Genomic DNA, 24,766 nt, shown 5'->3' with positions numbered 1-24,766 from the left:
GGCCTGGAGAAGACACTGATATGCCGTCACTATTCGGGTTAAGGTCACATTCAGAATAACACGTTTACATGTGTTTACACAGTTACTCCTGTGTACATGGTATGGGATATCCCGACCCAAACCTTGATGCACGGAAAACGTTTCAACTCACAGAGAACGTCATGACGCAAATACGTGTATATTTTGCTTTTACTTCCTGTATCCAAACACAACAACAACAACAGCAGCAGGAGCAGCAGCAGCAGGAGCAGCAGCAGCAGCAGCAGCAGCAGCAGCAGCAGCAGCAGCAGCAGCAGCAGCAGCAGCAGCAGCAGCAGGAGCGGCAGCAGCAGCAGCGGCAGCAGCAGCGGCGGCGGCGGCGGCAGCGGCAGCAGCGGCAGCAGCAGCAGCAGCAGCAGCAGGAGCAGTAGCAGGAGCAGTAGCAGGAGCAGCAGCAGCAGCAGCAGCAGCAGCAGGAGCAGCAGCAGGAGCAGTAGCAGCGGCAGCAGCAGCAGCAGCAGCAGCGGCGGCAGCGGCGGCAGCGGCAGCAGCGGCAGCAGCAGCAGGAGCAGCAGCAGCAGCAGGAGCAGTAGCAGGAGCAGTAGCAGGAGCAGCAGCAGCAGCAGCAGCAGCAGCAGGAGCAGCAGCAGGAGCAGTAGCAGCGGCGGCGGCGGCAGCGGCAGCAGCGGCAGCAGCAGCAGGAGCAGCAGCAGGAGCAGTAGCAGCAGCAGCAGCAGCAGCAGCAGCAGCAGGAGCAGCAGCAGGAGCAGTAGCAGCAGCAGCAGCAGCAGCAGCAGCAGCAGCAGCAGCAGCAGCAGGAGCAGTAGCAGCGGCAGCAGCAGCAGCAGCAGCAGCAGGAGCAGCAGCAGGAGCAGTAGCAGCAGCAGCAGCAGGAGCAGTAGCAGCGGCAGCAGCAGCAGCAGCAGCAGCAGCAGCAGGAGCAGCAGCAGGAGCAGTAGCAGCAGCAGCAGCAGCAGCAGCAGCGGCAGCAGCAGCAGCAGCAGCAGCAGGAGCAGCAGCAGGAGCAGTAGCAGCAGCAGCAGCAGCAGCAGCAGCAGGAGCAGCAGCAGCGGCAGCAGCAGCAGCAGCAGGAGCAGTAGCAGCAGCAGCAGCAGCAGCAGCAGCAGCAGGAGCAGCAGCAGGAGCAGTAGCAGCGGCAGCAGCAGCAGCGGCGGCAGCGGCAGCAGCGGCAGCAGCAGCAGGAGCAGCAGCAGCAGCAGCAGCAGGAGCAGCAGCAGGAGCAGCAGCAGCAGCAGCAGCAGCAGCAGCAGCAGCAGGAGCAGCAGCAGGAGCAGTAGCAGCGGCAGCAGCAGCAGCGGCGGCAGCGGCAGCAGCGGCAGCAGCAGCAGGAGCAGCAGCAGCAGCAGGAGCAGTAGCAGGAGCAGTAGCAGGAGCAGCAGCAGCAGCAGCAGCAGCAGCAGCAGCAGCAGCAGGAGCAGCAGCAGGAGCAGCAGCAGCGGCAGCAGCAGCAGCAGCGGCAGCAGCGGCGGCGGCGGCAGCGGCGGCAGCGGCAGCAGCAGCAGGAGCAGCAGCAGGAGCAGTAGCAGCAGCAGCAGCAGCAGCAGCAGCAGCAGCAGCAGCAGCACCAGCACCAGCACCAGCAGCAGCAGCACGGTGGATACTGAACAGTCCTGCACAGTCTGTATCTTATGTTATTCATTAATGGAAGGCGAGAACATGCAGAAATTAAAAATGGAGCCGGAGTTGTGTCATCCATATTCATGCTTCCCGTATCCACCAGAGCCCCCCGGGCACTTTGGATGAAGGTGCGCAGTCCACTCATGAAGTGATTAGTTTCCTTCTCGCTCCGAAAGTGTAGTGCTGTGAAGTGTTTGGGTATCGCCATGGTCACAGGTCCTCTACTCAAAGGACTTGTGTATAGAACATGCGCAGAACACAAATGAGTGTTTCTTTCGATGGGGATATCCCGATCAGCGTGTATATGATAAACAGATATTCAAGTTAGAATAGTTTTGAAAGGATTTTTTCACTGCGTGTAAACAGCGAGGCAACACTTGAGTCATAGTTTGTATTGATAAAGCTCTAAAGACAGACTATGTCTACTGTAGGCTCACGTTTAAGTGCAGCTGCTGCACTGAGCGTTATGTGCGTAATGGAAGTGGCAGCACTGGGTTAGCAAATTGCACCCAGCATACAAATACAAATAGTTACACACTACTCAATAATTTTTAGTGTTATTTTCTTGTAATTGAGCCAAATTAAAACATCTACCGGGATTAAAATAGAATACTTTGACCAAAATACTTGTGTAATGTAAAAGGTAAAAACAAAAACAAAAAATAATAATAAATGAAAACAGTTTACAGGAAAGTCTATTTTTGGCTGACCTTTAAAATTAGCATTTTGACAATAAAAAATGACATTATTTGACCTAAAGTGTACATTGTGGATTTGTCTAGACAAAAATGAGACCAACTATGCCAGGATTTACCCTGTTTTGGACCTCCACTACCGCACAGAATGATTAGTTATTACATTTTGGGTGTACAATGGCTGGAAGAGGTGTTTTATGGGGAAAACGTGGTATATAGCATGCCATGGTAGCACTTAGTAACTTGTAAGGCCCTATGTATATATTCATGGGTTTCAGACATATGGATTCCTTCCTGATTTGAAGCATTTGGTCTCGCAATGGTCCTACATTGTCACAGCAATAGCGCAAAATCACAAAATCACTCAAATAAGGAAAAACTAATTTGCCTAAAACTCATGAATAGATATAATAGACTACTGGAGCCTCGGCGCCCTGGTGGTTGGAAACAGGTTTTAAAGTAACCCTAATCATGTTTTAGTGTCGATGTACTCTTGCACCACCATGATGACAATGATTCTAAGCAAATGACCAGAATATTAGTGATGTATTGGTGTCTTTTGAGTGAATATTTAGGTACAACTTGTGTATTGTTTCAAGTATGTTACCTTAAACACTGAAAACCCACATCACCACATGAATGTTGACATGATTAGAAGAAGAAGAGTAACTACCATCACTTCTGAGGACCAGCGGTGTTGGCGAGCTGAGCATCTTCTCCCTCGTCACTGTGTTGTTCACCACACACGTGTAGTTACCCACATCCGACGGCTCCACTTTGGCAATATACAGGCTGCCCGTCTCCTGGGAGATGAAGCGCCGACTGTCTTGTTGTACAAAGTAGGGGTATTCGTTGAAGATCCAAGCAAATGTCAGCTCTAGAAGTGAAATGAGAGAGATTGAGAGGACTGATACATGCTGAGTCCCAACTTTTGCACACTTGATACATCAGGCATAGATGGCTGTACCAGATGAACTGAAAAGAACAGATCCCACTGTGGTATTAATATTTTAGCATATCTTGCGATATTCCTTTACTTATTGGTGATTCCTTTGGACTGAGAGATTCACACAAAACAGCTATCAGTGCAGAAGAATCCGCTTCACTTCAGGAAAGAGAGCGAAACAAATGCATTCAAGGGCGTCCATGGTCCTCCCCTGACACTGCCGTTCTGAACTCCCCAAGCTCACCAACATCATATGACTATTTCAACACACAAAATAATAATAACACATTGGAGTAAATAGGAATTATGCTGCTTTAGTGCTGGCCAGTTATAAGTGTTATTGAGGTTATATAAACCAAGAAGGTATACAACATTAGAACTCTCAGAACAAGCCTAAATATTAGATAATGCTAGCATTGAATTGAATGAGATAGACTTCTTAATAAGGCTAAACTGAATTATCAAAGTAAACAAGACTGTTACATATCTCATCAATAAGCAAGTAAGTCATTTATTCCATTGTATTTGTTTATTTTGGCACACTGTGCCACTGTGAGGATCCAAGAGGGCAAAGCTGTAGAAAGTAAAACTATTTATGATGAAAGTTTAGTATTATTATTATTGTGGCATTAAATAGTCTCATAAAAATCCTGTGCTGTTTTGTAAGTCCATGTGATGCTAAGAACTGCAATGCCACACAGCTGTTTTGCTTAAGGCTAAAGGTACAGACTTCTCGAGGGTCTAAAAGTGAAAAGGTGCACGCAGTGACAGACATCAGATCCACGGCCTTGGCCTTGGTCCCGGTGCAGCTAAGCAGATGCACAGTCTCTTCTGATTAGCCAAGCAAAAAGCAGAGTTCACAGTCAGCATGTCAGTTATGCAGCTGAAATGAGCTGGACCAAGTAGAGAACAAGAACGTATGACAGCACATTATAGATTGGAATTTAATGTTTTTCATTTAAAAATGAAAAACAACAAATAAAACAAAAACACATGCAGTAATTAAGATAATTATGTATAACAAGATGCATACAGTTGTAACAAAAACCTCTAGGTATAAATCATGGACTTGGGCACATCCTCGTTGATGTTCCTGGGAGCACTGGGATCATACCACACACACCAAAATAAATGTTGTTGAAGTGTGTATGTTCTAAAAAAAAAGCATGGACAAATTACACAATACAGGCTATCATTTAAAGACGACAAATGAATTAAACTTAAGAAAGAACATTAAATGTGGATATAATTTGTGAATATAAATTAAATGTGGATATAAATTAAATGTGGATATAAATTAATTGTGGATATCAATTAAATGTGGATATAATTTGGCTTACAATCTACACGTTGTTCATTAATTATAGTGTTTTAATTTGGAACATGCACCATCTGGACGACTGACACCTTTTCTGTGTTGTCAGTGGTCACGCTTCATGCTCAGGTGTCAAATGACACCTCCTCTGCACAGTGCTATGGGTTAGGACATAATAATCATGAATCTACAGTCAATATCCTTAATTTTGGAGAAGCGACACACCGATTCCTGTCAGAAGATGCAAAAGCAACTGGCACCAGAAGAGACAGGTTTTTGCTAAATGTGATGCTCTGGCAATGCAAAACCTGGCAAGGGGTGAGAATATTGAGGGGTGACATTTTGTTAACTATTTTGCTGTTTTGGCATGTGGCAGGCAAGAATTTCTCAGGCAACTGAATTCATTGCCACATAATGTTTTATAATATTAACTTAAAAACAAATTGAGATCAAAACTTCTTTTTCAAGGGTGCAAGGTGAAAAAGAAAAGTAGCAGCACACACATCATGTAAGCGTTAACACATTTAAAAGAGACATTTTAAATGCAAAATGTAATCAAAGCACAGATGTTTCTCTCCTTATTTTTGCTGTTTTTTAATCAAGCAAAAACCCCTTAGTGAGACCAGCTCACACAACCCCAATGTCTATTGAAAAGAGTTCCAAGCTGCAGGCGAAAGCTTGCTTCCTCCAGTCGGTCTGTCCTGGAGGAACCGACAAGCAAACAATGAGTCACGTGAGCGATGGGCATGATGACCTTCAGCTCTTTGCACAAGGTGCACAACCACAAATAGTCTTATAAACTAAAGTCATCCAGTGAGTGAACCTCCGAGGACTAAAAGAGGGCCTCACCCTGGTGTACAATTCACAGTGATGGGTTTACCGCAACCTGTTACAAATCTTTTGCAAGTGAACCTTAAAAGAGAGCTCTTTGTGTAGTAAAAGCCAACGTACTTAAAATTAAAAAATAAACTCCATAGGGTTACCCTATAAGTCGTGATCAGGGCTATCACCTGGTAGTACATGTACATGGCTTTGATTTTGTCTGAATTCAACACTAACTTCAGAGACTGCAATCGAGATGAGGCACTATGGAGAGAGCAGACTATGACGACTCAATGGCCCGTCCAAGTGAGGATGAAGCAACAGTAAAGTACCGTATCATCAGCTGGATAAACACAAAGATTATTTATTTAAATTGAGAATAAAACTGGGCCTAAAATGGAGCCCAGAGATATGCCATTAGTGTAAAAGATTTGTGGTACGAGGCATTAAACCTTTACAAGAACGCACCCAGTAACATTTTCTCCTTCTCTGTTTCACTGACCTAAAGAAGTGAAAGTGAACTGTCTACTAAGTCCAAATATCAAAGCAACAAAGCAAAAAAAGAAAACAATACATTTTAAGTAATCTGATCATATTAAAGACCGAAGTGGATGTAAATCTAAATGTTGTTCACATCCTCTTTCGGTTTAGTTTATTTCCTGAATGCATAAGCTAATGTCATCGTGAGATCTCCAAACTAATTAAGCCAAGTACAAGTGCGGAGACAGTTCCTCCCAGACAGGCACATCTGTGAGTCCAAACTGTTCTGTTGTGACTGAAACTCATTGTTCCAAAGCACAAGCTGCTGTAACAGGGCGCAGACATGCATCATGACACCTGCACACCTGTAACAATGGCACGTAAACACTCTTTCACTTTTAAAGACTAAACAAGGCAATTGTGCAAAAGTGATCATACTATTATTTGACTATGTAGATGCACTTTAGAGTTTAGCTTTGGAGTCTCAGGCTTGTTCATTGCACTGTTCTGACTATGTTTTTTTTTAAATCGATACACATTGCTTTGGATTTCAAATCATAAGTCACATCCAACATCATTTGGATTTCAAATCTCGGTTGTGATTAGATAAAAATACATTTTTATCAAAAGTGGAGCCTTTGTCTGTTTTTGTCAGTATTTCTTTTGTCACAATGTGAAATCCTTAAAGTATTGGTTTCAAAACAGTTCGGTTTCCTTTTCTATGATTGTTATTAGCCTTGGCATGGACACTGTCTCTGAGTTCTTGCAAAATACACTCGAGATCAGATTGAGGGAGGGGATATAGATGGGGCAAATTCAACCTGACATCTTATACTTTCTATCACCTCTGAAAATACGGTCAATCACAATACACGCAGTGTATAAAAGGGGAGCGCTGTCAAACTACATTTCACACCCAGCTCTGACCCATTAGTCCACAGACCAGCTGTACAAAGCAAACCTTTCTCTTGTGAGTTAAATTGGTTGTCCCAGCATGCACAGCAGTGAGACACACACAGCAGTCTGGACTGTGCACGTTGTGAGCGCTAAATCCGACACTACATCTTTATTTCCTCTTCAATGAGCAATCAAAGCATCAGTTTTGCTTGGGTGGAGGCATGTTTGTTATTAAAGCTCACCAACTTAAGGAACGATCAGCTTCAGTCAGGATATAGAGAAACCGCTGTGAAAGAGGTTTTTGTACAGCAAGGAATATGTTCTGTGAAAAGTGTATTAAAGGTCCCATAACATGCAAAATCGACTTTTCAGAGCTTTTAACCTTCTTACATTGCTATTTGTGCTTCATATATGTACCCAGAGTGTTTTTTTGATTGATTCCCGCAGTTTTTAGCTATAGTACAGACTATCTCCTTTCCTCGAATCTCCAAACTAACGGGCGGTGGGGCAAGACCGCGTCATAAGGGCAAGCACGCGTCACCATCCCCCCTCACCCTCAACTCAACTATTATGTTAAGGGTGTTGCACAACCCCCTTATTATTATCAATTATACACTTAGGATAGACTACGAAACGTGGAAAAAAAAGCATGTTATGGCACCTTTAAAGACACAAAGAGAAACACAAGCAGATTAGGTCAGGAGAGGGCCATAATCCACAATCCAATGTTGACTTGGAAACAGAAATGTAGCACGCAAACATGAATACATAGTCATTTACTATTTATAAAGTAATCAACTTACCACCAGAGTGTGCAGGTGGTCCACAAAGCAAAACCACGCCCTGGCCTTCACGCACATTCACTGCACTCCGCACCATCTGTGTTTTGAAAGTATCAAGGTCTGGAGAGGACACGAGGAGAAAGAAGTAAGGACAGGTTCTACTACCAAAAGCAAATCATTATATCATGATTGTAGTTTTGAAGATATGCAAAATGTTGACATTGAGTGTATAGTTTATATTTAAAAATGCAACAAAAAGAGCTGTAGTAGAACAAAAATAAAGGTTCTGTTGTAAACTTTCAAATAAGGGTATAATTTGATATTTCGGCATTTGATTAATTTCACAAATATTTCACATTTGTCTGACAATTGAACTAATATGTTTAAAGACATGTTTTCTGTTGGATTTACATAATATCATCTAAAAATGGTTACTGTGATACTCAAAAAAGGCTCAGTAAAGGCACTTTCACTAGAAGAGCCGACCCAAAGCTTTGCCCTGCAATGTTTCAAGTGTCTTTTCATGAACTGAAACGCTGAAAATAAAGTATTACATTTTACACATTGCATTAGTATACTTCAGTCGAGTTTCCAGTGCACATTCAACCAATAAATTGAACTAAAAAGAGGTGATGCATTTAGATCTATGGGACATTTTCCTTCTACGATTTACAGAGACAGGCTTTTGAAGTTACATTTGGAGTGTTGAGACTTTAATAGGTCATCATTGATCGCCCTGGGACACATCCTGACTGCATCCGTTTGGTTTCAAAAGGTTGCTGATGAAATAGATTAATGCGTTTTTTCCTCCTTTCCTCCTTTGCAAAAGGAGGAGATTAAACTAAAATAAAACTAGAGAGGAATTTCTACATCCCAAACTGGGGAAAGTGTGCATGACAAATGACAGTTTGCAGTGCCAGCAGCAATAACTGACATCATTATTAAATGTGCTGTAATCTTGCACTTAAAAGCATTAGCCTCCCCATCAATACCCTCAGCACAATTTATCCATTGCAAATGAATGAGAGTCGCTGGCAGACAAAAGCTAAACCTGGGATGATAAAGTGGCCCCCGGTCTGTGTGACGGATGCCGCAGTCTCCTCGCCACTCTGTCTGCACCCTCTGGCTAACAGCCGGGAGAAAGCCCTCCAAACACCAACACAAGAAAGTCGCTGTGACCGATAAGGGAAATTAGGAGGAGAGAGATTATGAAGAATGTGGGACAGTGTTGCTAAGATTAATGAGAGGGATTCTTGTGACCGCAATGGAGTCGAACCCGCCATGTCAGGGCGGGACACAGCAGAGGGCCACCGGAGGAGACGACATATACATGAATTAAAGACAGAGATGTCCTTCTGATTGTAAAAGGCCAAGCAGAAAAAGAGCTTTTTTGTGAAAAAGCCACATTTGCTCACGGGGAAACCCTTTCATCAGATGAATGATGAATGAATTATAAAGTTGTATTATTAAATGTTTAATACAAAATACTTCTGAAAGCAGTTTGATCACATCATTACCTTTTCTTCAAGTATAAGATACAAGATATAAGTGTAAGTGTAAGTGTAAATGTGTGTGTGTGTGTGTGTCTGTCTGTGTGTGTGCGTGTGTGTGTCTGTCTGTGTGTGTGTCTGTGTGTGTGTCTGTGTGTCTGTGTGTGTGTGTGTGTGTGTGTGTGCGTGTGTGTGTGTGTGTGTGTGTGTCTGCGTGTGTGTGTGTGTGTATTTTTTAAAAAGACCCCAAGAATATTATCCAGCCCTTGGTTACAGCTAATGGATTCAAATAAATAAACCAAAGCACACTGTTTTTGCTATAGTCGCAATTCCCACAGTTTGTGTTTTTCGACCATTATTATTTCCGTACACACATAGAAGGTTCTCAAAATAGCCACTCCAGTGTTCCCAACTGTTATTTACGTACTGTTTCATGTTTTTGCCTTGAAATGTTCCCCCCGGTTATACCACATCTTTAGCTACCATATTCATCAATAATATTGCAGTCTACTCTCTTAGTTTTCATTGCAATACAAATGTGATTCATTTTGGGCCAATCCTGGGGCTATAGCTCAGTGCAAGAGACCGTACCATCTTCTTCTCTGAATCCTTGAGAGAAGAAGAGTAATGGGTTTCATTGGCGTGAGCTGACCATACATTGTAACGTGGACAGCTCGGGGCAAAGCTCAATATAGCAGCGGCCATTCCTGCATAAGCACAGCCTCTGTTGAGCTAGCTCAGCCAGAGATTACAGAGAGGCAGTTTTAAGAAACTCTACAATTGGTCAGAGCAATGACAATTTTACTGCGTATCTGTACAAATGTGTCTTGGAAACAGTCAGATTATTCCTATTTCAGCAATGTTCATGTATAAAACTATAGACGTTTAAATGAGTAGATGCAGTGTTTGCTGCTCTGTACCAATCACTTTAGCAACTTAGCTAGTGGAATGAGATTTAAAGGGCTGTGACTACTGCCCTTTAAATCTTGACTACTTCATATTTCTTTCTTGTAGCTGGCAGTATTAGCCCGCAAAAATGCAAATTATGAATAATATAGGGTGTGTGGTCTGGTACCAACCCATTGACCACATTTAGGTGGGATCAAAGCCTTGTTTAAAGTCATTGTTGAGTGTGTAAACCTTTTGATATTTCATTATATTTTATCTAACAACATTTAAATTGAGATTTCTGAACTAGTAAGAATCTAGTGAGCACAAATCAACTTCTTTAACATTTTACTGGTGAGGAGACCAGATAAATTACATATATATGATGAAACGGTTTTCTAGCATTGTCTAACCAAGTGGAGAATTTTGCATCTATGGATACTGTCAAAATTAGGGATGCACAGATACTTGTATCAGGTTTCAGCTTCCAGGAATAAAAATGCTGAATGACGTAATTAGACCATTTACAGGTTGTCCTTGGCTCAGAACGTCTCATAATGAATGACCATTTGCACATACAGTAAAATAGCTGTTTTGCTGTTCTTGATATTGTCTGTCAGCAGATACTTAAAGTCAAAGTAGCAATAACAATACCGGAATGTATCTAGATTGGTACTTCTTTAGTTAGAATTGACGACATCTAGCTGTGCAAGCAAAGTCTTGAATAGGTCCGACAAACAACAAACAAACAACAAATTAAATGAAATTGGCCCACGCAATATATAGTCAACTTGCCCTTTCTAAGCCAACATTACATATACCATGTAAACCAAAAACACGTTCCTGTACCCTGCATGACAGCTAGTTACCAGACACTGCATGTGAGCAGTGGAAGCCTGTTTCTACAGGTTGTGACATTTGGAAGATGGGCAGCTCCAGATAGCGGGCGGTACATTTGCCTGTGAGCCTCATTACATGGAAGCACAACTTATCAACCACGGTCATCTCGTCCACCTCCCTGCCTCACTGTGCATTAGACTAGACCATAAATGTCAAGAGGCACTGCTCCTCCGCCTGTCCCCCACAAGTGAGATTCATTACTGGGCTGTGGGGATAATGACAGTCCATCTCCTGAGAGGAAGTGGAAAGGCTCTCTATCCTCAGGGCAAGATCAATACAGTCAGCCTGCTTGATCAAGGATAGATAGGTGGCTCTTCACTATCTGCCGGTGCAAGGTAGGCCGCACCGAGCACTGCATTCCAACATGTTTTTGTCTTGTAAGCACTAGGCTGACATTGTAGCAGGAGTCTGCCTCTGGCTTATTGCTCATGCCTGTTCAGTCTGCTCCACCTTATAAACTTTAGGAGTGCTGATCATTCACTAATCATTCATAGAGAATGGTGTAGTGGTTCGGAAGTGTAAGTTTGGACAACGCTGTCGTTTGAGGCTTTTATAAAAATAAATGGAGTTTCTGCCAATCTTCTTTGTCCCTTTACATTTTACATCTCAATCAGACAAACAGACCAGCCATTAAAATCAAGAAAGTGTGGAATGTGGAAAAATGTAATGCAAGTTAACAGTATGCAACTTTCTGGAGGTGGAAAGCTGCATGATTCCATGGAAATAGAAAGTTAAAACCATTTTCCAGAATATTCTCCATGGAGATAGTTAAGTTTTTTGCAATACTGTGGGACAAAGTATTGCCAAAAGAACAACATTTCCATGGAAACGTTCAGGTTTGTGGTAATACAAACCCGCTTACAGCCACCCTAGGACGCATGGAATCCAACGCTTTTCAGTGCAATAAAAACAACCAAAATGAAAAAACATGCTTTTATTTTGGTTTATTTTCTGGCAAAAGGTTACATACTAGGGCTTTAAATGTATACTTATTTCTGCCTTTTCTGTTTTCTGATATTCTCGAGTTGGGAAACGGGGACAATACATCTATTTGGTGTAAACATAGTGGCACATATACAAGGGTAACATTGAAAGACGCACACTAACATAAGACCCAGATAATCTTCATAGGCAATTGATTTACTCAATTACTTAAAGCTGGGGTGCCTGATCTAAATTGTGTGTTTTCCCCCAAAGAATATATCATAGAAGCAGGACTGTGTTTTATTTCTTGTCAACCAGGAAGTAAAAGCCAAAAGCAGTGCTCTGATTGGCTGCGCTTGGGTGGTCCGCCCCAGTTTCACTTCCCAACCTGAAAAAGCTGTAGTAAAACCTTACAATCCTGAGAATGAATGGTTAAACACATAAAAGGTTTGTGAACATACGGGACAAGTAAGGTTTAAATACCAACCACTGAATACAACAATGTGAGAGGAAGACACAACATTAACGCAATGATTGTGAATTTGCAGTGTGAGAATTCAATTGGGAAAGCACCTTAAAACAGTAAAGCATAGTAAACAATCTTCATAAAGAACTTACATGCAAACTGCAGGCTGGCTCTGCGGCTGACGATGGTGCCCCACGTGTTGTAAGCGGTGCACTGGTATATCCCCGTGTCTTGGTCTCTGTCCAGGTTGCTAATGATCAGGTTACCCCCAGACATGTGACGCCGGTAGTCATTCCCCAGATCGATGAGCGTTCCGTTTAGTGACCATCTGGAGAAACGCAAACACAATCAGTGGCTCAGCCTCCGTGGAAACGCACACACAGACACACAGACACACAGACACACAGACACACAGACACACACAGACACACACACACACACACACTGTTTATCAGACCATCGATTTGAACAGTCCACCCACATCACGCAGAGAGGAGAGAGGAACAGAGCAGCGTTCGAGGTTACTAACAGACCAACAGCTTTCGCTTTCTTGTTCACTTGTGTGCGTGAAATCTTTGATGAGTTTGGCCAAATTCACACAAGAAATTCAGCGGAGGGTATTGATTTTTTCTTGGTTCTCTTTTTTCATCAAAATAGTTACATTTTTTAAGCATTGTCGGAGTAAAACTAAGATGGCACTTTTTTCACAAAATGGTGTACACTGTAAATAAGATATTCTCTAAATTATTATCTCCATATTTTTGGGAGTATACCGATAAGGCTGTGTTAATCCAACAGAAATATGTCCAAACATATTAGTTGATTTTTGATTATCGAACCAATCACAAAAGTGCTGAAATATCACCTTATACCGGCTAACACACACCGAGATGGCAAGTTTATTTGTAGAGAACAATTCATACACAAGGCAATTCAAAGTGCTTCACACAACAGGAAAAAAATCGTTAAAATCACACACACATGACAGAAATCACAAAACAGACCTAAGAGAAGAGTGCAAAGAAAATCATTTCAGTCATATGCACAGCTAACACAGGGATGCTCTGCAGCGCGGCAAAATAGGTGCCTCCACTATTTTGTACAAGCGTGCACACTCCAGGCTCGACCATGCAGCCCTATAGGAAGTTGTTGAATTAGGACGCATGTGAAAACAAATGCTTTCTTCACATCTGCGGTGAGCACAGACAGACATCTGCTCTGTGATCGTCAGCGCTGTAAACCTGGAGGAGAGGTACGAGAACTGCAGAGGAGGCAGAGAAAAACACCTGCTCCTCTCCTGCTTTTCTCTGTGCAGGAATTTTCCAGTCTCTAATTAAACTCACTATAACATGCTCAAACCTCCATCTTTCCTCTCTTCACACAGCCTAATATTCAGTTTACCAGTCGTGTACGGCAGTATTTTGAAGCCATTGGGCGGGATCAGCTCAGGCCAGTCAGATGCTAACCAGGTACACATCAGTGATGAGGGCGCGGCATTAAGCAAACACTAGGATTTCTATGCCCCCTTACAACACTGTTAACAAAGAAGATTGGTTTGAGACGTTAAAAAAAAAAGATTAACAGGACAGGCTAATAGGAGCAGCAGGGCGTACGCAGCCCAGAGTAGGACTAGAGTGATAGACGAGATTGAGACTAGATTAAGAATGACTTCTGGATTGTTACGTTGAAATGTCTTGTTTTTAAAAAACAGTGTCCAGATCACAACAACAGAATAACTATTTATTTCTATAAAAATATCAGGTCAAATGCTAGTTTTTTTGCCATTATTACTTCACTTAGTTTGTTCTCCATGTTATTCTGCAATAATGATCACCTTTGACCAGTGAACCACAAAATGTTGCTTCCATTATGAATGCAAGACGGTTTACAGTAACCCACAACTGCTGACCAATAGCCTCTATTTCGTACCACAATCATTTGCCTGTGACTTTATGTTGCTGTCGGCCAAACGTAGTATTCTAGCTTTAAATGCACGTTCTCTCCACTTGTTCATTATTTTGCAAGCTGCCTGTGTATTGCATCTGCCGTCATTACATGGCTAATATCTCTTCTTAGTTGAATGCCTCTCATGTTATTATTACAGGAGAAAATACATACAAATAATTTGCATAGTGGTGCATTAAATGTCCTGACCTAGATGCAGATGGAAACTGTTCAACCAGTTCCTATTATTCAAATAATTAAAGAGTAGAGTGCATGCCCTTTGTAGCTCCCATCTCTCTGAGTGCTGTTTGGTGGTTGCCTGTGTGTTTGTGACTTATTGTCGTGTGACAGCTGCAGATTGTGCTTTGCTTGCTGTGACAAAAGGTCACAAGACCGAGACAAGGCATTGCATAAGCTCATGCGGCTGGACAGCTATTAATCACTTTCCAATCATAACTGTGAACTGTTATTTATTTCAGTGCCGTGGTTCGATTTCTGATATACTCGGTTAGAGGATTACTTTGATGCAACAGACTAAAAGAAAAAAAGATAAAAATGTATATATTACGGAAATACCATGTTTCTTCCACCTGTTATTGTAAAATATGTTGTTATATTGTCCTTGGTCAATACACTGTGTGTAGCATTCAGTCTATTCAGATATTTGATTCAAGAAGGGGAAAATAAAGGTAAAAGTGGATTTCAATAGTAACAGCATGTGCAAGTTTCCTTTGCGACAAGCTTGTGAAAAGGCAAACCTAAAATATAAAAATAAAATCAATGTCCACCTTTCTGCAGAGAAAAAAACAACAACAACAACCACTAATATGATGCTGGTAACAGAGTACAAAGCTGTGACCTGTAGTCGTAGCAGTCAATAACCACACACGACACAATTTAAGAAAAAGATGAACGGCTGAACTCCCAAACATTACAACATTTTGACTCGTTTGAAGAAAAATAATTAAAACAGAATGTCAACGTGACAAACCTGGGTTAATGAGACATAACATTGTGGTACGCCAATTAAAAAACCCAAGCATGCTTTCATTAACCTCTTCCTCCTACATGTACCACCAAATACACAAGGCTGTTCTGAAATACTAAAATGTGGCTCCTTCTTTCAGGGACTCAACAGAAAATGTAAAACAAAAAAGTACATGTCATATTAATCTGGTTTTAACATTAATCTGGTCTTAATCTGGTCTTAATCTGGTTTTAAGTGTGTTAAACTTGGCCATAGGGGTCAAATGATAGAAGCTCCCGGCATAAGTAGGTTGTGGGGTGTCAGGTCACAGTACGCCGAGTGTTTTTTTTATAAAGCAAAGGCACCGCATTGACATGACAAGACAGACAAACACACACAAACAAACAAACAAACAAACAAACAAACAAACAAACACACAAACAAACGCATCTCAGCAGTGTTTGACTTCATTAGTGTATTTTCCATTTCTCTGTTTCCCCTAGCCTCCATCTGATATGTAAACATGACAAATGACAACTCATATAGCTACTCAAAGGGTGTAAAAGTGAAACCATGATTCCAGCCTCTTCAGTGGCGTCCCGACATTTCTGAGGCCGACTGGGACTTACTGTAAAATCAAGCGCAGTCGGCAAGCGTGCGGTTTGCTTCGGGCGTGAGCCGAGCACTGAACTTGCACTGACCTTGAGGTTCCCATTAATTTTGCATGAGCTTTCCTCATCAAATGGACTGGGGATTGTACTGCCGCAGTAGCTCACCTGGCTTCTGCTTAAGGCCAGACATGGGCAGGGATGGCAATGTCCACTCAGGCCAGATTAACAATGGATGTTCACACTGACCTACAGAACTGGGACATCCCTGCTGGTCATTTCATTTTACAATAATTATGTAAAATAGATAACAAAAGTGTTATGTCAGGAAACGATGTCATGCAAAATGTTATTGTCACATGACGTCTCTAATTAAAGGCAGGGGGTCCGCTAAATGTTATATGTTACATATATGTTATATGTTACATATAATCCTTTCTAATATCTGTTCAAAATACATTGGAAAGGAAATTGTGATGAAGAATGCCAACATATATATAGCTCAATGGAGGACCACAAAATCATATTTCACATACGTTTGTGAAGAACTGTATCAATTTTTGTGATTTGTCAAGTGTCAAATGATTAGTCACACTAATCACAGGGAAATACTAGCAGCCATTATCTGTCCTTTTGTTCATAAATATTGTAGTTTATTAAATTACTGCAGACAGTTTTAGACAACACCATTCCACTGGAAACTTCAGAACTATGTATCTGGGCCTCAAAACTTCAACCATGGACACAAAAAAAAGATACATTTGGATCATAGTTCTGGCTGCAGGTAAGAAGGCCATAACAAACAAATGGAAGACACAAACTGAACCTCCAATCAAGGGCTGGACTCATATCATAATTTAAGTCAGACTTAATTTGAAAATGGACCTTTTTGACAGACTCGGGACGAAATGGGACTTATAGGCTGGACATGTTCTCTCTCTCTTTCTCTCTGCGTGTCATGAGGTGCCGCTCGTGGACGAGTGGATAGCACATATGCCTGCCATATGGAGGCAGTGTTGTGAGTTTGAATCCGGCTCTGAAAAAGGTATTGCATGTCCTGTCAAATAAAGCTGTAAAAAAAGAAAAAAACATGTATTCTTAGTGTGAGCAAAGTTGCCTCAATACAGATCTCACCAGTAGCTTGGCCTGGTGAAGTTACGTTGTCTCATGGATATAGATAAGTTTAATGCCATACTTCTAGACAAAGCAAGAGCACCTGAGTGGAGACGCACCAACCCCAGAAAAGTTTCATAGCGCAGCTTTACACTGACGAAACTGTCCATTTAAAGTCTGTTATTGCACAATTAGATAATGGGATTTATACTGCTGACCTGAGAGTTCTCGCCAGTTATGTTTAGTGCCATACTGCTTTTTAATAAATAGCTGCTCATTTGGATTTGACATAAATGAGGCTCAAAGCTGCTGCTCCCTCACTGCCAGTTTAGGTGTGAGTGGATTTTCACAATCCCAGAGCATTAGTGAAAATATTACCAGCTCAGGGCAAATACACCAAGAGCCACATCCACATAAATAAGTCCAAGCTATTAATAGGAAGAGAGCAGAAAAGAACAGGGAAATTGTCTCCGTTCTGACAAGAGTGAGTTTCTGTGATGCAGAGGGACAAGAACTGGAGCAGGGTAACAGAGAAACTTTTGACGTGCTTTGTAATGCCAAAACTGAAATTGTCTACAGATCAAAATTATAGTAATTATTTAAACAAATTGCATATTAGATTACATATTTTAATGGGAGGATTAATTTAGCTCAGCTGCTAAGTGGTATAATGATAACATACAAAACCAAATAGGGCAGAAAGAACTACCAGCAGCTCACTGATTTCCTCTTAATAAACAACTCACTTGATGTTTTTCAGTCAGGTTTTAGACCTCATCACAGCACTGAGACTGCTCCTGTCAAGGAGACAAATGACATCCGCCTCAACACTGACACGGGCAAAGCCTCAGTCTTAATTCTGTTAGATCTGAGTGCTGCTTTTGACACTCGAACATGGGATCCTCTTACAGAGACTAGAGGACTGGGTGGGCATCACTGGCAAAGCCCTAAATTGGTTAAGGTCCTATCTGGAAGACACTTTGTTGAAATTGTGTCTCAGACCACTTGCCCCTGACCTGTGGGGTGACCCAAGTGTCAGTCCTGGGTCCCCTTCTGTTCAACCTCTACATGCTGCCGTCAGGTCAGTTGATACGCAGTGAAAATGTGTCCTATCACAATTATGCAGACGACACTCAGATCTATGTTTCACTATCGGCAGATGACTATGGACCAGTAGATTCACTCTGTCACTGCATCCAACAGATCAGTTTGTGGATGCAAAACAACTTTCTCCAGCTGAACTCAGACAAGACTGAAATAATCGTCTTTATCCCACGCAAACAAATCAAGATAGAAATCTGGGGTAATAATGGACTCAGACTTGAATTTTAACAGCCACATCAAATCAATAACATTCGCAGCCTTCTAAAAAAACATTGCCAAAATCAAAACTATAATGTCAAAACCAGATTTAGAGAGACTTATCCATGCGTTTGTCTCCAGTAGATTAGACTACTGTAACGGCCTGCTCACTGGCCTCTCCAAATGAGCTGTAAAACAGCTGCAGTACATCCAGAACGCTGCTGCTCGGGTCCTGACCAGAACCAGGAAGTACAATCACATTAGTCCTGTTCTCAGGTCTCTGCACTGGCTCCTGTGGCTCAGAGAAGAGACTTTAAAGCAGCTCTGCTTGTGTACAAGTCTCTCCATGGCCTAGCACCAAAGTACATCTTGGGCATGTTAGTGCCATATGAACCATCTCAGACTCTGAGGACCTCAGGGACCGGCCTCCTGCTGGTGCCCAGAATCAGGACAAAACATGGGGAATCTGCGTTTCAGTTTTATGCAGCTAAAATCTGGAACATTCTTCCTGAAGATGTGAGACAGGCTTCTACTCTGACAATGTTCAAATCTAAGCTAAAAAAAAAGTTTTGTTTAGCTGTGAATATGACTGAAATGATTTTCTTTGGAATCTTTTCAACTCTTTTAAGTCTTAAACTGTTTTGTGATTTCTGTCATGTCTGTGTGATTTTAATGCATTTTTTCCCTGTTGTGTGAAACACTTTGAATTGCCTATGAATTGTGCTGTACAAATAAACTTGCCTTGCCTACAGAACAAATCCCACACAGCAACAGCTTCTTCTTGGATGAAAAAACCTCAATGACCTTCATCGTCACAGTGATTAACCTGAAAATGAATCCTCTTGTGAATCAATAAGTAAACATAATCATTGCATCTCTAAACACAAAGGTTACTGGTTTGATCCTAGTTCTGTGCATATGCTTCCGGGATTAAACCCTGTGTATGAATGAAGTTAATGAGTAATACAGTAATTGCACAAGGACACCCGACTACCTCACTTTCATTGTCCTTGTGTTAAAGACTTCTGGTTTGTAGAAGTTTGTAAAGTCTTTAACACGTTATCAATGACATCCATTCACAGTTTGGTGAGTGATATATATTCATTTTTGTGCAAGTTGGTGATCAAAGAGATATAGTAGTGACGATAACTGTGAGCTGTGTACCGTTGTGCACAGAGCCAATTGTAAGTGTTTGTGTTTGATTTCTTTACATCTGGGATAGCAATTAAAACCATCCACTTCTCCCTTGTTCTTCTGCACATTTTACTTAATGCCTATGCGGGGCCATACATCTGCCCGGAACCCCATTATGGGATTGGAGAGGCGACCCCATGTGCTTTTTATTCCCTCTCTTCCCAATCACGGCTGTGCCCTTGATCCTGGGTTACAGCTGATTCATAGTAAACACGCTGACAGGTGTATTCATAAAACAGAGCTCGCAGCCCCGTGGTGCACTCCGCTGCCACACCAGACTATTTGTCAAGCCAACAACTGTTATGGCGGCTACTGTATTTGCTGTGTCAGAGGGAACGCACTGACCGGGCCCATGTACTGACAGATGAGGGCGAGCAATTCACAATCCTTAATAATAATGCACAAGGTTCAATTACAAGCAAATGTATGGTTTGTGCCTTAGAGTCATGTAAATGTCTAATCACGAGCACGTATGCAATTAAAGATCATTTAAGTAATTGAATTTTGGCCTTTCAAGGAGAGACAGAAAAATGTCAAGTTGGGGGGTAGTCAATTCATTTTTTATTATTATAATTTTTAATAGCCCAAAAAAATAATTATAATAGTATTGCCTCAAATGGCTTCACCAAATTGTCAATCTAATTAACAGAAAGTTAGAAAATCAAACAACGAAACAGTTAATTTAAAGACTCAACAAGACCAAAACCAGTGATTCATTTTGTCTTTATTTTGCAATGTGTGTGCAAACAAGTATTTATAATGGTGAATACAAATGCCTGTAACTTAAACAAGAGCCGCATTAAGTCTTTGTATGTAGACAATCAGTATCGTACATGTAGCGTTGCATTTCAGGGTCACCGTACTTAAAAATAGCACATGGAGTAGCGAGATGAACGGCTACTTTACCAACAAACAGGCGGATCATGGGTATAGAGAGTGTATGAGTATAGACCGACAGTAAAGCTCATTAGACTGTGTATATATGTGCAGCTTTAGAGTGGTAAAGAACAATATTAGTGTCTTTATTTAGCTCGATTTGTCCAAAAGTGCCTGATTGTGCCTCACTGTGCTCTTTGTGCTGGTGTACAGTAAATAATAGGGTTGAATTTAGATGGAAATTCGATCTACAAATTCACCAGCAATGTACAGTGCATGTATATTTAGGGCTAGGTGATACATCAAAAATTTATAATATCGCAATTTTGTTTTGGAGAAAAGTAGAATTACAATATGGAGTGTATCATCCATAATTACAACTTTAGAATGAGCTCAAAAAGAAACACAAACCTCTAGAATAATCTCCCTAACAAGGGGATACATGCTAAAAATATCTACATTTAAATAAGTTGCATTAATTATACAGTATTAATAATTTGGTAGAATTTATTTTGTTGTGACAGCGCTACAATTTAGTGTTTTGTTTAAAGAAAATAAACTTACAACGGCGTATAACGCCAACCCGAAAAAAAAAAAAAGCGGGCCACTTCAAGAATAAAGTCATAGAATTTTGACATTACAGTCATAATCTTATGAGATTAAAGTAAAAAAAATAACGAGTCTGAATTAAATTATCATATTTCCTCGTGGCGTGGATAAATCATTTGTCCTGCCACGTATCAATCATAAAACGCACCTATCGCTCACCTGCAGCCGCGTCAGGCTCGTCCCCACGTTTCCGCGTGCCTAAGGGCATGGATCTATCATAATATAGTTCCCTCAGTGTACGGGGCAAAATGAAGACGGAGAAAGACTGTTCGAGCTGACGCTAGCGCTCCGTTGCGCTAATAAACAAACGCACGTGTGTGTTGTATCAGTCCGCACGGGGGAGTGCGCATGCGCACTTCCACCTGCGTTCTCAAATCGCCGAAAAATCGTCCATTGCGCCTTTAATTAACAAGAATGAACTCAGAAATTAACGAGAACAAAGTCGTAGGTTAGGGTCCGGTGTCAATGTTCCTATTCAAAGTTATTCAAATAACAAGAATAATCTTGTTATTTAACGAGAATAATCTCATTAATTCATTAATTTATTCTCATAGTGCCCCGCATTTATCTTATTTTTTTGGCTGGCCCTTACACACCGTAACATTTTACATTTCATATAAAATGTTCTGCAGTTTATGGTTTAACAAAGAAATACTGCTGTTTAAATATATTTTGGTTCTTAAAAACAGTGATGTATCATAGAATATCATGTGTAATATATTGTTCCATGTTTGTATCATCAGATCGTGAAGTCTGCGAATCCCCGGCCAAATGATATTTCTGTACTTTTGGGGTTAATTTTATGATCCTTTTATGCTTTGTGCAATACTTTAACATCAACCAAGACCGTTACAGGCACATTTTAACACACATACATATTGATATCGAGATAAAACTCCTGGAGGGACAAGAAAATGAAACTGTATTCGACTCCGGTTGTTAGAGTTCTAAATGTTTGCGATTTCATGGCTAAATATTTGTGATTTCATGGCCAAATTAAATACTGTGGGGTCCAAATTTTCCACTCATATTAATGCAAATAGATTCCTTTCTTTTTCTTACAGCTACACCAAAGACAGAATTAATCATAGCAACCAGAATGTAATTGGCTCTAGCCTGGCATGTCTAATTACACAAACCTGAGCCTGCACACTGCAACGAAAGACTGAGATATTCAGAGAGAGCTCCATTTACGGCTAATTTCACAAATGTTTTCTTCTCTCGTTGCCCATGAGAAAGTCAACGAGATGCAACACAAAAAAAACAAGCTTTTATTCAAAGTACATCACATTCAGTTTCAATTGTGTTCATGATTGGGGTGTACAATAGGAAAGCTGTGAGATGCCTTCAAACAATCACCCATTCTGTCATTTAAAGCGGGTTGGGATCATTTAATTTCATTTTGGATGTGTTTATTGCTTTGTTACATCTCTCTTCAATGACGTGAGTTGTGTGTACAGGGGCTGACAAGGTCGGCCCTCAGACTCATATACAGCTCTCTATCAAATACACTTTTTCGTACAGACATAATGAAGCGAGTCCTCAAAATGCAATGCCTAAAATAAACCTCCAGAGATGTTTTGAAAGTTAAACGTGTCACAGTTTGAAATGTTTAATGTGTAATTACATATTTAAATGTAAATGTAGTTTTATTCCCTGCTTTACAAGGTTAAACTGTTCTGGTGCTCTCTGGCCTGGAGTACGTCTGTAAACTCCAGATGTATTCAAGAAGACAAAAAGAGGATTAGTCATGCAATATTAAGAGAGAGAATATCTACATTTTCTCTAGTTCATCTGTAGTTTTCATCTCCGGACCAATCTCAACTTAAAAAGGAAAAGAGGAAAGCCAACGCGTTCTTTTATTTAGTTTGAAGTGATTATTTTGCCTTTGTTATTAAGGATTTGGGCCTAGTGCGCCACAATAAGGTGAGATGGATGTTCAGAGCTGTCACCAAGGGAGGATGCAGGTTCATTACAGCTGCCAAGTGCTCAGGAAAGAGGCAGAACGATACTCTTTAAGAGCCCGCAAAACTAAAGCGCACTGGGAAATGCTAATGTGGGCTTGTGCGTCTGCAGAGCTGTGAAAATGAATCAAAGTGATATCATTGTAGTCCTCTGAGATTCTTTGGTAAGATGCAGAAAGGCACAGGTAATATCTGGACAACACAAAAGCTGTACACACGATGAAGTGTGTTACCGTCCCACATTTATATACCCTGTTTGAAAATGTAGACCTTTGGACTATATCTTAAGTTGACTTTATAATGAAGGACGATCAAACACAATGGATCTGAGGGACTGTGACACGTAATGAGCCAAACAGAGCCAACAAAGTGAGTGAGTGTATGAGCCTCTAATTCCACACCCAGCCATTTTGCTCTGTCGAAATAGTTTTGTGCCAGAACAAGCTGGTACACTCATGGTCTGTTTGACAAAGGAAATGATGTGTTGTCACAGCAACATAATTATGACTTCTGTGTGCACCTTGCCATATTCTTTTCTGGAAATACTGGATAAAAACAAATACAATTTTGATTGTATTATCATCCTAGTGTTATTCAATGTGCAATATGCAGGGGCAGAATTGAACTCACTACAAATACACATGTTACTGTAATTAAGGTTTTTATTCTACAAGAGTTAAGTTAAGTCTGTTTTTATTATTATACTTCTGTACCTACTTTGTGTTGCAAATAAAGGCTTATCTTGTCTTATCTTTTTTTGGTAATTGTATTTTTTTTTTTTTTTACATTAAGTCTACTTGTAATTGTAATTGAGTAAAATGCAATCCATGTAATTGAATTTCATGAATGCCTTTCTGCAAACACATAACAGCACTGCATCGCCTGCACTGTTGATCCAAAATGTAAATACCATTAAAAAGTAATTAGTAACTATTTTGTTTGAGTAGTATTTTTCATGCAATCGTTTTTAGTTAAACAATGTACAATTTTGGACAGCAGTACTTGTAATTGGGTAAATTGTGTGTATCTGTACTTTTATTTGAGTACAAATTTTGAAAGCTATTTCCACCACTGGCTGTATTCAACATCATAATGACGCACTGCCTATTGAAATAGTTTTTAAAGAGAAAAGGATTAGATTGACACTTTGAGATTGTAAACACATTAAAAACCTATTGTTGCCAAGTAACTAAGAACATTTCAACACGTTTTAATTATAGCCATGGTTCTCAAACAAAGCATAAACCCAAAGTAAGTCACATCAATATAAACTATGAGAAAAAGGCTTGACTGTCCTGTCCAATATAAAGGATTTGTGTAGATGAAGCAGTAAAGTCAACAAACTCAATCCTAACAGTCCACTCACTCACTGAATCAAGTACCACTGTTGTGATATAATGCGTCTCACTTGATTAGATAATGAGAGCATGCTCCTGTGCCGTTTCATAACACCGGGGCTCGCTCAGCTGTGGCCTGCTCCGTTCACTGTTCTGACAACAACAGCATCTCCAGTCACAGATGTTCTCCCCTCCACAGCACCAACATGCGAGCGCTCAGGAGCAGCTGCTCTGAGGAGGCTGATGGGGCGCCTCACGTGTGCACACCAGAGCACAGATCGCCCACTGCAGCGGTCGGAGCATGTCTCAGTGCACGTTAAAGGAAATGTAAGCTTTTAAAGGAATGCCACTCACAAGGTTACGTCTGCCCGCCTCTGCTGGCTGTGCATCAACTAAACCCGACTGCTGAGCCAGATCCGGAACACTATCTATCATGGAATACGACCGCACTGTTATTTTCTGATACACAAAACAGTGATTAAAAAAGGTTTACAACAGAGGCCACACAATCAATCACAATCAAATCTAAATTTCTGTTTGAATCATGGGAATTATCAAATTGTAAAAGCTGCATTTAGTGCAAACTACAAATTAACCTGTCTTAACCAGAAAAAAAGGAATGAAAAGAAT

General features: G+C 41.0%; 1 protein-coding gene across 1 annotated transcript in view; it reads right to left on the bottom strand.

Annotated features, from left to right (window-relative positions):
* The window catches only part of cntn3b (contactin 3b), a 68,718-nt gene that overhangs the window by 30,203 nt on the left and 13,749 nt on the right, over positions 1-24,766 (bottom strand). The window contains exons 4-6 of the mRNA XM_072451893.1: positions 12,375-12,550; positions 7,576-7,674; positions 2,986-3,189 (exon numbers count right to left, since the gene is read on the bottom strand). Coding sequence (XP_072307994.1) covers positions 2,986-3,189; positions 7,576-7,674; positions 12,375-12,550 — 479 coding nt within the window. The remainder of the gene's footprint in view (positions 1-2,985; positions 3,190-7,575; positions 7,675-12,374; positions 12,551-24,766) is intronic.

This window comes from Eucyclogobius newberryi, unplaced genomic scaffold (genome assembly GCF_026437365.1).
Source record: "Eucyclogobius newberryi isolate DKJ021-1_F unplaced genomic scaffold, fEucNew1.0.hap1 SCAF_19, whole genome shotgun sequence".
Classification (NCBI taxonomy): Eukaryota; Metazoa; Chordata; class Actinopteri; order Gobiiformes; family Gobiidae; genus Eucyclogobius; species Eucyclogobius newberryi.
The sequence above is the reverse complement of the archived record's forward strand: the minus strand, read 5'-3'. Positions and strand labels throughout refer to the sequence as shown.